Source organism: Gadus macrocephalus, chromosome 14 (genome assembly GCF_031168955.1).
Source record: "Gadus macrocephalus chromosome 14, ASM3116895v1".
NCBI lineage: Eukaryota > Metazoa > Chordata > Actinopteri > Gadiformes > Gadidae > Gadus > Gadus macrocephalus.
The window spans coordinates 12,593,152-12,610,075 of NC_082395.1; the positions used below are offsets into that span (position 1 = coordinate 12,593,152).

General features: G+C 44.4%; 1 protein-coding gene across 2 annotated transcripts in view; it reads left to right on the plus strand.

Moving 5' to 3' along the window:
* The window catches only part of LOC132471863 (glypican-5-like), a 121,707-nt gene that overhangs the window by 22,262 nt on the left and 82,521 nt on the right, over positions 1 to 16,924 (plus strand). For both annotated transcript variants that reach the window (XM_060071186.1, XM_060071187.1), the window contains 4 exons: positions 544 to 1,004; positions 1,294 to 1,527; positions 2,144 to 2,277; positions 2,637 to 2,762. In XM_060071186.1, the coding sequence (XP_059927169.1) occupies positions 544 to 1,004; positions 1,294 to 1,527; positions 2,144 to 2,277; positions 2,637 to 2,762 (955 nt within the window). The remainder of the gene's footprint in view (positions 1 to 543; positions 1,005 to 1,293; positions 1,528 to 2,143; positions 2,278 to 2,636; positions 2,763 to 16,924) is intronic.

Consider the following 16,924-nt stretch of genomic DNA (forward strand, 5'->3'; position numbering starts at 1 on the left):
CTTTGTGAATTGCTCTTAGTGAAAAAAGTTAGGAGTCCTAAATTTAAGAGTGACACGCCCATTATTTTTAGGAGTTACTCCTAAATTCGCCAGTTAGGACCTACTTTTAGCCCTAAAATCCTTTGTGAATACGGCCCCTGATCTTTAACTCCTGCTGGGACTTCTATCTCCTTATCTTCCCTCCGCTCCTCTCCTCAGTGAATCTCTTCGTAATAAGATCATTGCTTTGTTATAACCCAATCAACAGCAGGATTACTTTAAATCGAGTCAACTTAACAGAACCACGTTTCCTTTTTAAAGTTATACTTCATGTCCCTCATTCTCACACTCTCTCTCTCTCTCTCTCTCTCTCTCTCTCTCTCTCTCTCTCTCTCTCTCTCTCTCTCTCTCTCTCTCTCTCTCTCTCTCTCTCTCTCTCTCTCTCTCTCTATTTCTTTATATTTATCTTGCTCTTGCTCTTGTCTGATAAAATATCAAAAGTGAAAGATAAAAGATATATATGTATAAAGTACTAATATAAAGGTTCTCCCTCTCTCTCTCCAGAGAGCTTTGAGGTTTTGATGAAGCAGGCGGAGAACCGAACCAACGCCCTACTGCGTGAGTCCTACGCCAGCATGGCGGCTGGGAGCGCTGACGCCATGCGGGAGTTCTTCACCGACGTGGGCCTCTTCCTGCTGGGCTCCGAGCTCAGCCCGGACGCCTCCCTCCAGCGACTCCTAGACGGCCTTTTCCCATCGGTCTACGGTCACCTGATCGACCCTGGCCTCGGCGACATCGACTCCGGCTACGCAGAGTGCGTGAGGTCGACGCGGCGAGAGCTGAGGCCTTTTGGCGCGTCGCCGGGCATCCTGGCCAATCAAATGGCTCGGTCCGGCGCGACAGCTAAGCTCCTCCTCCAGGCGTTGCACCTGGGCATAGAGGTCATCAACACTACGGACCACCTGCAGCTCAGCCGCGAGTGCAGGCACGCCTTGCTCAAGATGCACTACTGTCCCCATTGCCAGGTCAGAGGTCACCTGAGCAGCACATGCAGGCCAGGTGTTGAGATCACCATCTAACAATAGATATCATGAAGATATTTGGCTAGAGGATTTCGGGTTACTATACAAGTATATATATTACTATAGGTATGTTTAAACATGATTGTGTATTCAAATGCATGTGTATTTAATTATTTTATTAGTTTGAATGTGTGTATGTGTGCGTGTTTAATGCTGTGTGTTTGTGTTTCAATGTGTTGGCGTTTAACTGTGTGTGTGTGTGTGTGTGTGTGTGTGTATTTGTGTTCCTCAGGGTCTGACCCAATCCCAGCCCTGCATGGGCTACTGCCTCAATGTGATGCGCGGCTGCCTGGCCAGCGTGGCGGAGATAGACCCTCTCTGGAGGGATTTTGTGCGCTCACTGGAGGGCCTTTCGGCACGCATGCAGGGCCCCCAGGACCTAGAGCAGGTGCTCCTGGGGGCCCCTATGCTGCTGCACGACGCCGTGGCCTACGCTCAGGGCAACGCACCCTCTCTCGCCGCTCAGGTGTGTGTGCGTGTGTGTGTGTGTGTGTGTGTGTGTGTGTATTTTACAGTTTGATTTAATGTTTGTCTGTGGTCTTGCAGGAAATGTCTGCATTTGTGCCCTCACTGTTGGAAATGGCGGGAGTGTATTTCACAACATGCACGTGTATTTGACAATGTCTGGATGTGTATGTGTACGTTTCATATGTATTCACATGCTTGTACAGACACATACAGTACATATATTGTATAAAATAGATTAACTCTTTTAAACACACGTGCACACAGAATTGTCATTATATTTTATGTTTATACACAAATATCTTGAATTATCCACATTACTAAACGTATAGCTAGATACATATATATAAGCCTAAACATACATGCAAAAATACCTTACAACAAAACACCATCAATTTCACAGGATCTGGTCAGACAGAGAATGAACAGCTCTATCTGGTGGCCATATATGGTCACTGAAATTGTGAATTAATTCTAGCAACAGTTTAAATTCAGACAACCGTGAATCAGCAACCATAACAGACCCAATAATATGGTAATTAGTGAGACATTCCAAACATACAAAGACCCTGTACAGCTGAAGGATAAATAGCCGGCTTCTTTCATTGGTGCAACAGGTACATCGTCTGTGTGGTCCTCAAATCAGAACACCCGGTCAGTCCGCCAGCAGCTGGAAGCCAATCAGCACTCCATCCATCCCTGGGCAAATTCCGGCAAAAGAGAAAGGGGACACCCTGGCTGGGAGGAGAAAGTAAGTAGGGAGATAAGGGGGGAGAGGATGGGGAGAGAAGGGAGGGAGGGAGTGTAGAGAGAGAGTATTTGTCCTCTTTTTTTGATCCTTTTTAGTTGAAGTACAAACCTTTACAGCTGACAACCAATAAAATCATAAAAATGATTACCATCGAATTTTATATGAAACACTGAATATCTGAAACAAAATAATTGATATTTATGAATGTCATTAGAGAGTAATGTGAAGACAGATAACTTTCCAAACAGACAAAACCATTAACTGTTGCTGTGTTGCTATAAGTTGTGAGCTAAAGCGTCTGTGTGTTATGACATATATCATATGCATATATGTATGTACTCTATATCCCTACGTGCCAGGGACTTCCTGAGCAGTCTGCGACAGTGGCGTGCGTACTACGGGGGTCTAGCCGACCAGCTCTGTGTCAGGGAGTTGGCGTCCGCAGACTCCCTGTCCTGCTGGAACGGAGCCGACGTCGTCCGGAGGTGAGTGGCCAAGCTCCTCATCATAACCACAACACAGTGACGTCGCAGTGACACCACCGTAGAATGCAATCACTGTGAGACACGATCAACGCCGAATGACGTCACAGTGAAAGAAAACGACGTTGACTCGATATCGCAGAGAAATGACATCACAGTGAACCGAGATCACACTCATTGTGAGTTGTGTAACACAGGCAGGATACGGTAGGTAAGTCTGATATTCTACACACTTTTGGCTTGTTTAATATAAAGATTATCCTTCCAAAATCAAAACGAATCAACACAAAAGACAAATTGGTTGTTGCAAACATGTTCCTGGGTTTAAAATGGTGAAGGGTACTGCTATTTGTACACATACACACACCCACACTCACACCATCCTAGATAACACATGTATGCAGCTGGGATGTTGATGGCTCCATTAGTCGAGCCCGGTGTAGATCTATGATGCAATCGCTCTGTCACCCGCGATGTCATTAGTCAAGGACCCTGTCGCTCGCCCTCGGAGCGTCCGTACTCTCTCTCACCTGACAGACGCTGTCAACACCCCGGAAACAGAGGCTGCCAGTATCTGTCAAACCGAGGTGTGTATGTGTGTGGTCGACCAGTGAAAGATGAGGGTAGTGTGGAAGTTGTTTCAGAGCTCCTGGATAAAAGAGTGATGAGAGAGAGAGAGAGAGAGAGAGAGAGAGAGAGAGAGAGAGAGAGAGAGAGAGAGAGAGAGAGAGAGAGAGAGAGAGAGAGAGAGAGAGAGAGAGAGAGAGAGAGAGAGAGAGAGAGAGAGAGAGAGAGAGAGAGAATAAGTTGGGGAGGAGAGAGATAATGAGTCTAGAGGGAGGGAGAGCGATAGAGATAGCAGAGAGAGAGAATAATGGACACAGGGCTAGTGACAGAGATATAGAGAGAACAGAGACAGAAAGAGAGTAATAGAGAAAGAGTGAATTAAACTAAAACTTAATTATTTAGGAGAGAGAGAGAGAGAGAGAGAGAGAGAGAGAGAGAGAGAGAATGACAAAAAGTGAGAATGAGAGAGTGACGGACAGGGGAACTGAAGGAGCGAGAGATAGACAGTGACAAAGAGTAGGAGAAAGAGAGAGAGAGAGAGAGAGAGAGAGAGAGAGAGAGAGAGAGAGAGAGTGTGTTGTGCAGGGGGTGCTTGGTTGATGTGTGTGTGGGATTTGGGGTTTTCGGAATGACAAGCATTCACACTAATCTGTCCCTCTGATCACATCTCCACCACGAACCGGATGTGGTCCACTCCTGATGTGCTTGCGACCTTCCAAGACGTTAAAAATCCTTGAAGCAAATTCAGGATTACATCCCGTCCAAGAAATCGCGTTTAAAAACCTACCTCTTTTCCCAAGCCTATGACCTCCCCTACCCATAACCACCCTTATCCCTGTCTACTATCACACTCCACCTTGCTTTTGTTCTCTGTTGTGCTGTCTTCCGCTTGTCCCCCCTGATTGTCATCTCCCTCTTTGTGTTTTATGTAAGCTTCTTTGGGTCACTGAAAAGCGCTATAGAAAATGAATGAATTATTATTATTAAGAATTACATCCTGAATGTGCTCATTGCACATCAATTAAATGAAATTAAATGAAATTAGATTAAATTTGATTAAATTATTTTAAGTCCATTCAAGTCAATTCAAATCAATTAGAAATACGTTTATTGCAAAGGAAAATAATCATTGACATTGCCAAAGCAGTTATGCGAAACATATCCCCATAGCAGTATTTTTACCTCCCTGGTTCTAATCTTATCACCTGAGGCTGGTGGTTTTAATGCTGGGTTTTTGCAGGACTCGGGCTCCAGAGTACAGAGGGGAATACATATCTGTGGGGTCACGGTCCTACTACAGCTTCACCCACCTGCGGAGCTGGGGGTCACTGTTATCAGAAATCTTTTTCATGTTCGTTGTTCTATGGCCGTAGAGAGAGGTTATGTGATGGCTGGTAATTGTCTCTATAAAATGATTGTGACTGTTTTTGTGTTTTTCTTTGTGTGTGTGTGTGACTGCGTATGTATGAGTGTTTTTGTTTGTGTGTGACTGTGTATCTTTGTGTGTGAATGTGTGTGTGTGTGTGTGTGTGACTGTTTGTTTGTGTATTTTTGTTTGTGTGCAACTGTGTGTGTGTGTGTGTGTGTGTGTGTGTGTGTGTGTGTGTGTGTAACGAGGTCAGGCAAGGGCAGGTAGGGATATAGGGGGGTTCAACACACCTTCACATGTGGGTCTGGGGTAAACAAGGAGACACGTAGCAATCAGATAAGATCAAAGCAGAGGGGCTTTCATCTCAACACCCCCTGAATACTGATGGAAGCCGGGTACACATGCACACACAAACGCACGCACGCACACACATACAAACACAGACACACACACACACACACACACACACACACACACACACACACACACACACACACACACACACACACACACACACACACACACACACACACACACACACACACAATGTGTCTCTCCCGCCTCTCTGTTACTGTTTGCGTCCTTTTTCTTGCATAAAAATTTGTGGGTGTGCGACAAATGGCCGTATGAAACGTGCGGGAGGGCCATGATGACCTCATTTTCAGTTTGTACTGGCAGGCCTAGTTCACCCACGGCGACTCTAACTTTGGTTTTAGTCTATTTGGTGGGACATGATAGAAGGTGAGCGGAGGGGACAGAGTAAAGGAGGGTACGATTAAGGAAGGAATGTAAGAGCAGGGGAGGGCTGAAGGAGGGTAGAGTAGAGAATAAAGATTGTAGAGGGGGTGAGTGGAGGGGAAATGAGAGGAGAGAAGATGAGAGGAAGGATATTGCATGAGAGACTCATTCTGAACTGTTTTTGTTGTCACTTGGAGACAAACTGCATCGATTCTAGATTTGTCTTCACTAACATAAAACAATCTCAATGTGTCCCAACAGATTACTGTTCAAAATGTATTGCCATAAACTCCTCTGAAATGCTTTCACATTAAAGGTATATTTAAAATGATCAAACATATGTAAGTAAAAACTTTAGCTAAGGAACAGTAAGACATTCTGATATTGGCCAATATGTTGCTCAGTGAGTTTAATTAAGCTTTGTTCACTGTGTTGAGGCTGGTTCTCTTCATTACCTTCTGGTTAAGCTAGGTTCTCCATTTACTACCATTTGGTTAAGCTTGTAGTTGTTTATAACCATTTTGTTTAACTGGGATCATAGCGTTTGGTTCCGCTCTGGTTTTGTTTATTTCCTTTAAGCCAGGCTCTGTTTATTACCTTTTAGTTGAGCTCGGTTCTAATTTACTACCATTTAGTTGACCTCGGTTCGCTTTATTACCTTCCGCCAGGGTCTGTTTCTAGCGTTTGGCTTGGCTTGGTTCTGTTGGTCACTGTTGTGTTCGGCCGGGTACTTCTCGGTCAGGTGCCGTATCAGGGCGTGACTGCAGATCTAAAACAGGAGCAGCCTGTGGTTGAAGGACAGGGTAGGAAGCAATATGTCCCTGTCCGCTCCCAATGTTTACCACATTCCTTCATTCCTAGTCCAGCCGCCATGGATACACAACCTCCACACACACACACACAAACGCATACACGCACAAAAACACACACAAAACACACAAAGCACATAAGCAAACATACGAAAAACGTCATTTAGAGAAAGTGATAAACACAAAAGTACACACACACTCGAAAAGAGATTCACACACACACACACACACACACGCACGCACGCACGCGCACACGCACACACACCCAAGGCAGTTTGGCAGGCTGCCATATACTGCCCTGTTCCATCATTCCCCCTTCCCTCACACGAGCACCCAGGCAGGCAAGCAGGCATGCAAGCCGGCACACACAAACACGCACACACATGCATACACTCATGCATTCATGCACACCATGTCTATGTCTTATGTGTGAGTGACAGAGTGAATCTCAAATCGTCACAAGCTGTTTGGGTCTAACTATACCCATGAAGCCTGTGTTGCCAAGACAACCGTTAGCAACCAGGATTCTTTAGAATGCCTTAATTAATATTGGAAAATCACAAGCAGGCCATCAATTAAACACCTTGGAAGATGTGTAGCTCGTCACAACAAGGATGTAGAGAATATAAATAGTTAGTACTATCATTAGTCAACATGCTCAGTTAAAACAAACAAAAGTAGTTGTAGTTTGTTGTTCTTTTAAAGGTATGAAATTTCTCCTGCTAGGGGTTGCTCATTAAAACAATAACAGAAGACGTAGTTTGTTGAGGTGGTTCTATTTGTGGTGGTGTGTATATTAGTGGAAACTATCGCAGACTTTCTTTAATCCAAAAAAAGCCGTCACAAAACGAATTTGCGTGTAAAAACTCTTTTGAGATTACGTATTTTTGGCATTCCTCAAACTGATATGTGGGCACCGGATTGGCTCTATAAATTAATTCGGCAAGACGTCTTCTCTATGGGGAGAATCCAACAACGATCCTTCCTCCCACGCAGGATCATGTTTGGATTCAGTGTGTGCACAGAATTAATTAAAAAAACGATCAATCGATGGCATCGTTCTCTCGGATTGACACACTTTTTATTATAAAATGAACCACCCAAGTAAAGGCTGTGTGGGAAACAGTGAATTAACTTGTTGGCTGACTTTAGCCACTTATACGTAAATATGACCCCCAAATATCCTATCATTGAATTAGGACTCTACTGAATTACTGTTTTCCTGATAGTTAGGGGGTAAATGGCATATGACACCATTGACATGCCACCAAAATGTAACGGGCCATTACCGTGACTACAACTAAAGATTCCTCTGGGTTTGAACATTGTTGAAAACAATTTAGATATTTAAGTACATAACTCATAACTTATATGCAAAATATATAACATAGGTTTAGTCATTTATCTAATATTTGAATATGGAAAGCTTTCATAATATGCCTTTAACTTTTAAGGGCATCTCTAAATAAATGAGTGTGAAGAACGTTTGGCTGTGTTAACAATACGCCTGTATTAATAATGCAGTCATTGCGTACACACCTGTGGTCTCCCGTCCTACTCGCGAACACCACACCCTTAACTAAACACAACAACAGGTTTTTATTAATCCCCTGACGAGGTCAACCAAGCAGAGCTCTCTCCTTCACTGGTGCGCCGGGTGACACGTCCATCTGTTCTATCCATCTATTCAGAATGTACCTTTAATTAATAACGTTAGCAATGTGAGCCTGGTGTGGGTAAGATAGGAGCTAAGAACCTCAGCCTCCATAAAGAAGTGTCCGTTTGTGTATGTTACCATATGACCTTTTACGTCCCTGCCTTCTTAAATAACCTTAACCTTCACCCACCTCACCTGTATCGTCCGTTCTGTCTTGCCTGTGTTCAAAGTTGCGCAGCTTCATTTTTGTTGTTTGGTGCTGGTTGGTGGTAATTCAAGTAAGTGAACTCCCTTTGGAAACATTCTGACAATATTTATCATCACATTGGAAGCCATTTATATATTCTACGTTGATTACTTAAGCAGAGGCGTATCCTATTTTGAGGGCTAAAGTTGATAATGTTCAAAACGTTTTTTGTAGAAACAACATACCAGAATCTGAGTTCTCTTCCCTCATTTGATTTGGTGTTGTAGTACCGCCGTTCAGCCAGTGAGTGGGGCTAACAACATAGCACTGACTACTATCTATAACCATGTTCTCATTTAATTCAGCCCAGCCTTATCAACAAGACACAATGTGTAATGCTAATGATTATGAAGCATAGGTGGATGTGATCAATATGCTTTCTGGCAGCGAACAACCAAAAAAAAGGTGTAAAATGTAAAAGGACTTGGCAGTCTATTAATTTACCCGACATTTATCTTATAGTGTACCTAGTGATGAGCTCTTTAAAGTTTAAATACACAGGGAACCTTAAGCATGCACGGTCAAATATATAATGCATCCATGTCCTTCACTAACCTAAGAGAGGGAAGACAGAAATGGGGGGGGGGGGGAGGGAGATGTGTGAGAGGGAAGGGAAAGGGGGGGATTGAGAGAGAGAGAGAGAGAGAGTGAACGGCAGGGGAATGTGAGAGAGATATTGTCTCTTACTTTCTGTAAAAACGAATCCTGTGTAAAAAATGCATTTAAGTTAACATGAGAGGAGGGGTGAGGTAGAAGTTTTTTTTATTTTTATTTATTTTATTTTTATTTAACCTTTATTTCACCAGGAAGGTCCCATTGAGTTACAGTAACTCTTCTCACAGGGAGTCCTGGCCAAGACAGGCAGCAGAAAAGAAGTTGCCAGAATTTTCACAAGGCCACACACACACACACAAACAAGAAGAAGTTGAGGGGAGGAAAAAAGGTGAGGGGAGGAGATGAATGAATTTAAGTCAACCCCAATATTGAAACTTAAAAGTACCTCAAAGGTACAATGAAGACCCAATAGTAGACTCCAAATCAAGGCTTTTATTAGTCTCTGGCGTCCCTCTCTCTCTCTCTCTGTCTCTCTCTCTCTCTCTCTCTCTCTCTCTCTCTCTCTCTCTCTCTCTCTCTCTCTCTCTCTCTCTCTCTTCTCTCTCTCTCTCTCTCTCTCTCTCTCTCTCTCTCTCTCTCTCTCTCTCTCTCTCTCAGCAGAGTTAGTTCCAGACTTCTGAGCCAATAGTTGTCCCTACTTTCACTCGAAGGAAACACCTAACACAAAGCCAAATAATCTTCAAAAACATTATTGAACATAGGGAACAGACAGCAATGGGGGAGAGAGAGAGAGGGGGGAGGAGATATAGGGAGTACTTAAGCGTTTCAATTGGGGGTTTAGGTAGAGGGAGCGAGGGGAGGTTTTTAAGGACAGAGGAAGCTGGTGGCTGGAGATAAACTGCTTAACTCATTTGAGAACTGAGAAGGTCCAATTCCAGGCCAGCACAACCTACATGGTTTTGGCCTGCACGCCCTCACACCCCAAGTCCCGTGTGTGTGAGTCTAAGCTTGTGCTATTTGAGTTTGCATTCATGGCAGTGGGATTTATTTCCCTTTTATTCATACAATGAGACAACTTCCCTGTTTTTAGTCATTCAGGAGAAGCTGACGTTGTTGTGGTCCAAAACCCCACAAAGCCTGGGTGGTGTTTTGTTCAGCAGAGTGTTCTGGATCCTGCAGTCTACAACAGCACAGCGGTCTGCTCTTCGCTGGTCAGGTCCCAATCCCAGTAGTCCATGATTGTTTCTTCGGGCCGTTTCCTATGGGCCATGCCAGCAACAAGAAAAATATAGTTGTTATGCCTTAGGTGATGTCTGCCTCAATGTGGCTTTTGTGTCTAGTTAAAATAGAAGCTTAGCTAACATAGTGAGGAACAAAGACGACAACCTCAGGTAAAACAAAAGTTGAGAAGAACATACCGATGGTTTCTTGGGGAACTTTGATTTTAGATTTTTAAAAATAACTTGGTTACTATGTCAGGATTATCTTTTTAGTAAGTGTTGGATAATCCAGAGACCATTTTTTTCCCTTTGTTAAACATGGTCATATGTCTTGAATGACCGTCAACATCTATGCCTTTTTGTCACTGATACTAAAATCCTTTAGAGAAAAGAGAAGTAAAATGTATTTGCAAGTCTGCGTCCAGCAGTTTGGAAACATTCAACTTGACTCTGAACGCAGGTAACGCAGGAGTTCTTCATGAAGACGAAGTGCCTTTTCTGAGGCTTTCAAGTCCAAGGTACACGGGCTTTGAGGTGTTTTTGGAAGTCTAGAGCTCTACTCTGGGCAACAGTTGACTGCGGCGTCCGAGAGAGTTTAGCTTCCTTGAACACAGCATAATGCCACTGTGTGTGTAGGTGTGTGTAGCTATGTCTAGGCAGCAGCTAAATTTGATGTTAGCTTCAGAAAGAGGGTTAAGCTTCCCTGACACTAATTGTATAATGCCGGTTTGTGCTCATTATAACGCTCATGCATCATGGTACAATAAAGTATCACAAAGTGGCCGTGGGTTGTTACCATGGCGATAACACGCCCCCCTCTCTGAGAGGGGATCACACAGAACTGGTAATTCGGGGGTTTTGGACAATGCATACAGAGACAGGTCTTTAAGGGTAGGGGTTACACAGTGTATAACAGACCGATCATGAAGGGAAATGGTTAGACATTGAATACAGACAGGTCATTAAGGGTAGGCATTGGACAGTGTATGCAGATAGGTAATTTGGGGAAGGGGTTAGAGAGTCAATACAGAGAAAGTTCAGGGCAATTTAAATTCAGGTTTTTAAAGCTGGGCCTCTCAGTCGAGATTGACTAGGATCAATCTTTACCACTACCAAGTTGATTTAGGGTTTTGTTTTCCTTAAGGGGCAAGGATAGGGCATATGAATCTTATTGTAAGACGCCTACTGCTAGTCTGTGGAAGACGGCGTTGAGTGGGAGCTCGATGGTGGCGGCTCATGAATCAATTCTCAGCAGCAGGGGTTGGCTGAGGAGGACGCTGAGGAGGACAAAAGATATTTGAGATGTCTTGGATCACCTCCAGCCCCAGTTGAAATCTGGCTGTCCTTGTCTGTTACTAAATGGGGTCTCATGCTTTTCGTTTACTTAGAAGGAAACACCAGTCAACAGTCAGCCGTCGCATCCCACGCTCATTGTCATTTGAAACGCTAGTTCTTGTCTGTTATGGCAGGGAAGGCTGGCAAAAAACTAGTGCGTCTTCACACCGTTCTCACAGCTTATCTCCCGGCTACAGGCATCTGACAACGTGTGCCTCGCTCGTCAATTCTGCTGCTGTGATTCCTAAGTTGTTCGTTAAGGAAACATGGCTCCCTTTGCCGACACAAAGTGGAGAATGTAGTTGACGTTAACAATTCATCAGCAAACGTTTAGTTGGTGGTTTTCGACCCATGCTCTCTTGTTCGGTGGAGTACTGCATGGCTGTAGGTAGTAAGCATGTGGGGGAAGAGAGTAGGTTAGAGTTCCTGCTCGGCTCTCTAATCTTGTTCATTATTTAGTTTGAGTTTTACCGGGAAAAAATATGGATACATAAATTATAAGGAAAGGGAAAGGAAATTCAGCATTGTGTGTCATTTTGTTGTGTGAAATGTTTTAAATGTTGCCCACTGTCAGTGCCGCGATCAGTGATGTTTATCAGGGTCTCTATTTCAGAGGCCTTCTATCAGAGGTCCTCTATAAGGGACCTCTAGCAGGGGCATCCATCAGAGCTCTCTACCAGGGGTCTCTATCAGAGGCCTCTATCAGGGGCCCTCTGTATGAAGACAGCTTTCAGAGTCTATATCAGATGCCTCTATCAGGGAACCTCTATCAAGGGCCCCTCTTTCAGAGGGCCTCTATCAGAGGTCCTCTGTCAGGCCTTTATCAGCTTCTATCGGGTAGCCTCTGTCGGGGGGGCCTCTATCAGGGACGCTCTATGAGCGGCCCTCTCTCCAGGCCCCATCAGTGGCCTCGTCATCACCACTGTTATGAACCAAGCACACCTCTTAGCTGGGAGACCTGGACCACAGCCAGGTGTGAATCTCTTCTCATTAATCTCCTGAAGCTCAGAGCGGCACCAGGGTCTCCGGGCTCCACTGTGATTCGTCGAGAACAGCTCTTTCCTCTCTGTGGCCGGAGACTATAAATGTCTGACTCGACAATGGGGCCCGCATTCCCCTGGATGCCAGGTAGAGGGCCGTGCTCTCTCATCATCGCCCCTGTAATGCTTTCCTGTGGTTACTATGGAAACTGAGGTGGCCTTATTAAAAAAAAGCTCGGTTTCACCTTCTTGGAGTGCCCTTTACCTGACAGCAGAGATGAACGATCCGGAGAGGCTGGGAGGAAACACAAACAGCTCTGCCCAGCGGCCCTGCTTATTGGTCCACTGCTGCAAGCCCTTATTTACCTTAATGCTGAGGGGTTATGTGTGTTTGTTTGCGCGTGTGTGTGTGTGTGTGTGACTGCCAGAGAAAGAGTCTGTGTCTATGTTTGTGGGTGTGTGGGTGTGAGTGATGGTGGATGTACCGAGTGTGAGACAGAGAACATTTGTGAGTGTGTGTGTATGTCTGGAAAATGTGGTGTCTGTAGGACGAGCATATGCCAGCGAGTACGTTTTTGTGATTTGTGTTTTTGTGAGTGTTGTGTGAATGGAGTGTATGTGTGTGTCTGAGTGTGTTCATGCCTGTGTGTGCTTGTGTATATGAGTGTGTCAGTGTTTGTCATGGGAATGTGTTTGGGTGTATGAAGGTATGAGTGTGTGTGTGTATAAGTGTGTACATGCCTGTGTGTGTGAGTGTGAAGGTGTGTGTGTGAGTTTGTGTGTGTATATGAGCATGTGTGTGTGTGTGTGTGTGTGTGTGGGGGGCGGAGCAGGACGCTGGTTGCTATTACTCAGCACACCGCCCATCTCCAACCTTGAAACTAGCTGCAACATATCAAGAGAAGAAGATAAAAAACTTTTTCCATACTTCCCCGCTGCCGTTGCCTCTACAGCAAACGTCCGTGATGACGTAATACGTCACCTTCAAGCTGACGAAGGTGACGATGTCATACGTTCGCCATCTGCTCCGTTCCACCCCAATGCTGTTGGGCAGGAGGTGGGTGGAGCAGACGGACTGGGGTACCTGATGATGACCAGACCGCCACGCCCTACCCTTCTGCTGAACACCCAACCTCCCTCCTCCCGCCCTCCCGCCCTTCCTCCCCCCTCCTCCCTCCCTCCGTCCTCCCTACGCTGCCTGCTACCAGCCTCCTAGCAGCGCGGTGGGTGAGCGTTAGCTGTGGCGGTTATGCTGCTAGCAGCCCGGCTTCTGATTCATCTCACATCTTTGATATCGACTTTCAAAGCAGGAGGATTGAAGTCTAACATTTCCTGGGGCCTTGATCCTACAATTCCCATGAGGCCTGGTGTCACGCGACGTGTGATGTAACCGATGTGTGATGTCAGCGCCAGTGGCTGTCTGATGTTGTGCAACTGATGTTGTTTAACTGTCTGGTGCACTTCATTCATTTTGCGCATGTTTTGATTCACTGTGATACTTTAAAACTCAAACCAGATTTGAGTGAAGGATAGCTGTAGGAAACAAACCCGAAGAAGAGATTGTTCTGTTTCTTCAAACATGACAACTTTATCATCGTGGCATCATATCATCATAGCTATCATCAGAACAATACAACAATATGTCTTCCTGATGACATAACAACATAATCATCACATCAATACTTAATCATTACAACATCATAACTAACGTGGCAGCTATCTTCTTATTTTGTGCCTAGAAGAGTACTGTGTCTCTTTTTGACGCAAGGGAGGTTGAGAGAGAGAGAGAGAGAGAGAGAGAGAGAGAGAGAGAGAGAGAGAGAGAGAGAGAGAGAGAGAGAGAGAGAGAGAGAGAGAGAGAGAGAGAGAGAGAGAGAGAGAGAGAGAGAGAGAGAGAGAGAGAGAGAGAGAGAGAGAGAGAGAGAGAGAGAGAGAGAGAGAGAGATCTTTATGATGCTCCAGCGGTAGTGGGGAGGGGGCAGTAGTGGAGGAAGATGAAGAGAAAGGCATAGATACTTCCATGGTTCGCTAGACATCATACTAGTTGATGCAGCTCGACCATCTGCAAAGGTTTAGAAGCACGTGCCACTAGCTCAGCCAGTAAACCACTGCAGTGTCTGGAAGCCGTGAGATATACCAGAGACTGCACCCGGGGCTTTGGGTACCCACAGTAACCCGAGAACTCTGGTCTGCAACAAAACCCCACAATCCAGATCTAGCAACAGCCAATTTCAGATCCATGTCATTAAGTATCAGTTAGGTGTTGGGGGACGTCTTTCTTAAAGGGACACTGTGTAATATTTTAAGTCATTTATTACCTCAAATCAACGTATTCATTCATAAATAAGTCCTCATTGGTGTAAAATGATCTCTGCCAAAAATCTCACTTATCCTCCCGAGCGAAGAATAATTAATATGTAGTAACATAAGACAGGTAAGCTTCATGGAGGCTTCCATGTTCTTCCGGTCTATGAACTGCCGAGAGGGACAAAAATCACTACGTGGTACAGGATATGCAAACGCGTTTTCACTCTGAGCCAGCGTGAATGATGACTGAAATAATTCACTATCTTGCTCGAGAAGTAATTACTCATACATCATTAGCTTACACTAATGATTCAATGCAGTTTGAAATTTGTTTGAAATAACGAACCTCATCATCACTCGAATGACTCGATGAGGTAGTATTGGATGTCATGACACAGCTTCTTGGCACATACTGCCCACCGTCGTTTTTGAACAAGCGAGCACTATTAGTTTGAATGCAATATACAATTGTACCACTAGATGGGAGTAATTTTTACACAGTGTCCCTTTAAGGATGCCCATAGGTAGACTGTTGACATTGGAGAGTGGGAAACCCTAAAAAGATAGTTTACCTTTTGAGTGGGCATAGAAGGTTCTCGTGATGAGTCAAAAAAGATAAATTGATCGCTGACCATTTCCTGTTAACTATAAAAAACGTTTACAGTTCATAGACCGGTTTGTCTTCTACTTTCGTCTGTCATTCTCTGTCTCTGTCTGTCACTTGCCTTTGAACCATTGAAGGATAACAGAAATAGTAGCTCAGAAGTTGGCATCTTTATGTCATCATGGATTCAGAATGTTGACCAAGCACGACCAACCCAGCTGACCAAAATCGGGTCGATACATCCTGTTCGTTGTGTGTTTACATGAAACCACCGCCGTGCGTCAGAGAAATTGGCTGATGCTGATAAATCTATCGGATGTCTTGTCTGCTTTGATCTTACTTTCTGGTTTGCATGCCTTTAGAATCACTAACCAGCTGATCTGAATGATCAAGATGCATGCAGTGAAGTATAAATAATTATTAGGAAGGCAGTGCCACCTCATGCAAGTATTCATAACATGCAGTGAAAAGGTACTGAAATGAATTGATGGTGTTTCTGTGGAAATGCTCAAAATCAAAACAAACTACACAAGAAGAACAAGAAATGTATTGAGAAAAAATAAATATAGGAGACAACCTGCATGTGCACCCAGACATGCAAGGTCTTAAATGTGCATAAGGGCGACTACGCGTGCTTTGAACTTAGACTTTAGACTGAGGGACGTACATTCTCAGTCCAGCAGGAGTTGACCCGAGAGGTGCGTGCAGTGGTCTATTAAAAAAACACGTTGATACTGTAAGTAATATTTTTGTCCATATTTTAGGAATTATCCACAAAAACTAGGTAGGCTACATGTAGTGCTTCCCTCCTCTGGGGAAAGTGGAAACATAAAGGGAATCCTAGGCCGAGTGGGGTCGATACAATGCAGTTAGGCCAATCTTTTTGCCATAATCAGGCACGTTTATCCCAACCTGTCAGCTGCAGAAGTAGCAAGACCAAGTGCCTTCTTTACCTTAATGCTAAAGCGTTTGGAGATGTTTGCTTCCTATTTTTCTGCACTCAATTTTGCAGGTGATGGATGCTGCGAAAGTAAAGGGTTTCCTCTGCTGAATCATGAGAAGAGGCATTGCGATTAACGATGTTTTATGCCTGCTCTTTGAGTTGCAAATGCTGGAGAACTGGCGTAGTGGTGGGCTCTTAGCTGCGACCTAAGTTCGGTTGCAGGTCGTAGGGTTTAGCGTATGGGGATCCTACGCATGGCAACAGAGGAAGCAGAAGATTGTTCAGTGTCAGTGTATTGGACACCTCGAATCTGCCATGAATTAGCTGAGCGACTGTCAATTGCTGAAATCCGCAACGAGTCTCAATGAAAACAAGAGGGTTGAGCGTGAATGAGAGATGTATATGTACATTTCGCGTTGGGGCTTTATTGTACTTCTGTTTATGCATGATGGCCTGATTGGTCGAGAGTTGAAGGGGAGGGGCCTGCGATGACGCGATGGTAATAGAACCCAGACATAGATAGACGAGACATGACGTCAAGAAATGACGTCATCCTGTAGTTACATTATAGTATAACTGCCTATTCATTTTTGGAAAACAATGTTGCTTTTTCCATTCCATCATGCAGTTTCCATTATTGTTTAGTGTTTTTTTTTTTTCTAAATATACACACTGGGAGCATTAGCAGTGTTGCTGACTTTTTCTTTCCACTGTTTCCTCCTGGCCATGGTCTTTTTTCAGTTATAATAAGTGGCGCTGGCACTCTTTGCTCAGCCACTGCGTGTGTATTTATCTATTTTCTACCATTTGCTTATGAGGTTTTCTGCGAATGGT